At 35.7% G+C, this 4630-nt stretch overlaps 1 protein-coding gene across 1 annotated transcript; it reads left to right on the plus strand.

Moving 5' to 3' along the window:
• The first annotated feature begins 2508 nt into the window (after positions 1-2508).
• On the plus strand, positions 2509-2796 carry LOC102864856 (keratin-associated protein 19-1-like). Its single transcript, XM_006886811.1, has one exon. The coding sequence runs from the start codon at positions 2509-2511 to the stop codon at positions 2794-2796; it is 288 nt and encodes a 95-aa protein (XP_006886873.1).
• Positions 2797-4630: the final 1834 nt, after the last annotated feature.

The following is a 4630-nucleotide window of genomic DNA, read 5'->3' on the forward strand; positions in this document are numbered from 1 at the left end:
CATGATTATTTTGTTCTACTACACAATTCTATCTTTTGATTTTCATATCCAAATTAGTAAACAATTTGAAAATCTTTTGTCAAATTTCCATAAGCTATTGTAATTATAGTTAAATATTTGAGATTAGTTCCCTTCCTTAAAGTATGCATCTCTTTTTCTCATTCCTATGAATATATTTAAAACTTACTTTGTATTACATAATATACTCATTTTCTAATTTAACACTCTGAGTACAAATTAAGGATAAGTGATGTTAGAGTCCAGTTCTTAAAACCATGTCTGTGTTAGAAACTTTTCACTTAGCATATACAATAAAAAGTTAAGAAAAAAATCACCTCGAAATTTCATGTATTACTTGTCTTTTGTTCAACAAGGTAGGAGAAGTTCTTTTTAAAGAACTTTCACCAATATGACTAAATTTTATTTGAAACCCTTTCCTATAGGGGCAATACCGTTGAAATCTGTGAAAGGTTGTATAACAGCAAGAAATGGGATTTTTGATGTATTAAAAATTAGAAGAAAGAGTTGTACTTGTCCAGAATACACACACAGACTCAGACACGTGCGCACGCGCACACACGCGCGCGCACACACACACACACACACACACACACACACACATTTATTGTTGTTAAGTGTCATCAAGTCATAGAAACTCATAATGATGTCACTTCTCCATGTTCACAGCGTTTCCGGAGGCAAGCCATTGTGGAATTGGATGCCACTCCTGCTTCCAAGCTTATTTTAATCGTGGCGCCCCACCAAACACTGTCCACCATGGGTAACCATTATCGTATTTGGCACATCAGTGTCACAGTGTTTGCATCACAGCAACCATGAGTTACCTCTATACAGCAAAAGGATAGAGACCAGTGCTATACCACTTAGAAGACTGTTTGACAAAAAAACAATTCATATATATATATATATACACACACACACACAAACACATGTATACACACACACACACACACACACATATATATATACTCACACTAACACATTTGTTGTTGTGTACCATAGAGTCAGAACCAACCCTTAGCTGACCCTCCAGCAGGTTTTCAGAGTCAGTTAATGGTACAGGAGATTGTTCATCATTCTCCAGCAGAGCAGGTGTGGCCATGAAAGTGGCACCATGTGAAATGATGGTCAATTTCTTACCTTGTGAATTTAACACTCTGAAATTCAATGAAGGGTTAACTTACAGTTCTATCTCAGTGGCAATGAGACAAAGAGGGACATTTTGTTAACTACATTGGAAGTGTTGTCAGGGGGGCCATCCTTGTAAAAAGATATCAAGCTGGGAAAGGAGGAGAAACAGAGAGAGGAAGAGTTTCCAAAAAAGTGGATTAGCACAATGACTGTAAGGATGGGATCTAGCACATCAGATATTATCAGGATGTCACCAAATAGGGCAAGTTTCATATACGTTGTCCATAGGGTTGCTCTTAGTCATAGTTACTTCAACAACACCTAACAATAACAACAAAAGCAATTTACAGATTTTAATGTAAGCTAATGTTTTAAATTTTTAAAAGATTTCTTTTATAGAGGCGTAATCTACTTTATTCCCTAAACAATAATCCATTATCACATTCTGTAGACATCTTTATAAATTTTTTCAACATATCAGCCAAAGGACAGTTTCTAAAAGTGAGGGGGAAAAAGAAAATAAATTATCAATATTAACATAAAATTTGGGGTTCAACAACAGCACATGAAAACAGAACCTTTAAAAAGAAATATAAATTCCTCAATTCTCAAGGATATTTCCATTTTGATTATTTTTAAGTGAACTGGGATGTGGCGGGGAGGGCTGGGTGGGAAGAGATGCAGCAATGAATGAATGGAATTCCAAAACCTCTGTAAATGTTCATTAAAATTATTTAAAAAATTTAAAAAATGAAGACACACACACACACAAAAGAAAACAATAGAAAATATTTCTGCTACAAAATTTACAGTATTTTATTATTGATCAGTTGACTTCTAAGGAAAATTCTATCCTTATAAAGAAGTCCTATAGAAAATTTTTTCATGTTTTACCTTTGAAAAATTATGGGGTTTTGTACATTGTTGTTTATTTTTTGTTTTCTACCTTAGATAGATACATTTTCATGTATATAAAAGAAACTAAAATATACTTGAACAAAGCATAAAAAAAATATTTAACAATTCTGTTAAGGATCAATTCTAGCTAGAGTAGGAACGCACACAATTTGAAGAGTCAGGTATTTATTCTCATAAAAGCAATGAAATGAATGCAAGAATTTCCTAAATGGGAAGCTAAGTGTGTTGCAATATTTAATGAACATGTGAGCCTTGCCCAGTCTCAGGAGATAAATAGCAGATTAATGAGTTACAGCTTTAAATGTCATACCTGCAATGCAATGTCACAAGGGAGGTAACAGGTGTCACATGTCCAACAAGAGTATATAAGCCTAATTGTACTCATCCTGACATTCACACCTTCTTGAACAGCAAACTAAACTCATCAACTCTGACAACATGAGCTACTACGGCAATTACTACGGAGGCCTGGGCTATGGCTTTGGCGGATTTGGCTCTCGCTATGGATGTGGTTGTAGCAGCTTCCACAGACTGGGCTGTGGCTATGGGGGCTATGGATATGGATCTAACCATGGAGGCTATGGATACGGATGTAGCCATGGAGACTATGGATTTGGCTCTCACTGTGGAGGCTATGGATATGGCCCTGGCCATCAAGGCTATGGATATGGGTGTTGTCACCGCCCATCTTTTCTCAGTGGATATGGCTTCTCCGGAGTCTACTGAAATGCTGTCATGGGAACCCAGACTGAGGCCATCTATGGTTACCCAAATCCAACTCCAAAGATTGGAATCGAAAAAGATAATAATTGAGAAAATCAGAATAAAAAATATCTAACATTTAAGACTTTCAGGATATTTTTTCTTCATTTTTCCTTATTTCTTTTACTTATACTTTCATAAGTGGGATATTTCTCAGGCTTTATTATAATAACTTACTTAAAGAGACAATATACATGACTTGCTATTTATTTCTAAGGTATCAAAGAAAATATAAACAATTACACTAAACAAACCTAAAATATGCAGAGATGTGCTTACATATGTTTTTGTCACTTGTGTGCATGTATATGTAGATAAAATACGTGGAATTAAACTGGAATCCTTATTCACTGTTAGTGGGAGTAAAAAATGATGCAATCACTCTGGAAGGCAGCATGGCGTTTTCTCAAAACATTGGAAATAAAAATACCATTTGAGCCAGCAATTCCACTACTGGAGTTTACCCGAAAGAAACTAGAACTGCAACTCAAGCAGATATATGCACACCCATGTTCATTGTGACTTTGTTCATAATAGCAAAGAGTTGGAAACAACCTAAATGCCCATCAACAAATGAATGGATAGAGTCACTGTGGTATATTCACACAATGGAATACTATGCTGCATTGACAAACAAAGATCTCATGAAATATTATACAAAATGGGTGATTATGAAAAAACAAAAACAAAATAGGTGACTGTGGAGGACATTATACTGAATGAAATACCTCAGTCACAAAAGGATAAATACTGCATAGTCGCACTGTTATAAAATAGGACTAAGATTGGGGTTAGGGGGAAACCTAAGAAAAGAGGAGATAAATAATGACTACTGACTGCATTGAAACAGATGAGGGAGAGAACTGTTCAAAAGGTATATAGGATTAGGTATTATTTTCATGACAAGATTCCAGAAAAAGAAATGCATATTAAAGTGGACTGTGCACTCAGGGTGGGAGGGATTGTATAACAATGAAAGACTTTTTGTTTTCTTCAAAGAGAAAAATGAACTGGGTGGGGAGGGATGGGTAGGGAGGAAAATGTGCAACAATGAGTAAACGGGGAAAATTAAATGGAAAGAATATGCTGTAAAAATATATGTTGCATTAAAAATAATTGATAAGAAATCATTTAATTAAATTTAAAATAAAAAACAACACTGGAGGATCAACTATGAGTCAGTTCTAACTCAACATCAAGAATACTGGCTCCACAAGGGAAAGATGGACAATCTCTTTCTCTGGGGTTTTCACTCTCTGGAAGGTTACCTATGAGTTCTTTCCAACTCAACAGCAATGACTTCGAGATTTTGAGGTTGTTGATATGTGCCATTGAATCACTTGAGGCTCTTAGTGCCCTGATGTACAATAGCTCTAAACCCAGTTTAAACCATGAGACAGTATCACTGTTTCTGGCACACTTTTGCCTATTATCCCCACACTGTCAATCCATCTTCTTCTGGGTCTTCCTCTCTTGTGCTGTCCCTCCACTCTTCCAAGCATGATGTCCTTTTCTAAGGACTGGTTCTTCCTGGCAACATACCCAAAGTATATCAGACAGAGCTTCAAAATCCTTGTCTGCAAGGAAAAGCTTGATTTTACTCGCTCCAAAACAAAACTGTTTGTTTTCTTGGCAGTCCATGGTATGTTCAATGTTTTTCTAAAGCAGCACAACTCAAAGGCAGCAATTCTTTTCTTATCATTATTCATTGTCCAGTTCAATGCATAGCAAGTAATTGCAAAGATCATGACTTAGATAAGGTATGCTTTAGTTTCTAGTGTGACATAATTACTCATTA

The sequence above is a fragment of the Elephantulus edwardii genome, unplaced genomic scaffold (assembly GCF_000299155.1).
Source record: "Elephantulus edwardii isolate Elephantulus edwardi_28Jun2011 unplaced genomic scaffold, EleEdw1.0 scaffold00051, whole genome shotgun sequence".
Taxonomy (NCBI): Eukaryota; Metazoa; Chordata; class Mammalia; order Macroscelidea; family Macroscelididae; genus Elephantulus; species Elephantulus edwardii.

Excerpts from the sequence above, each read along its gene's own strand:
- LOC102864856 (XM_006886811.1), top strand. The coding sequence starts at position 2,509 with ATGAGCTACTACGGCAATTACTACGGAGGCCTGGGCTATGGCTTTGGC.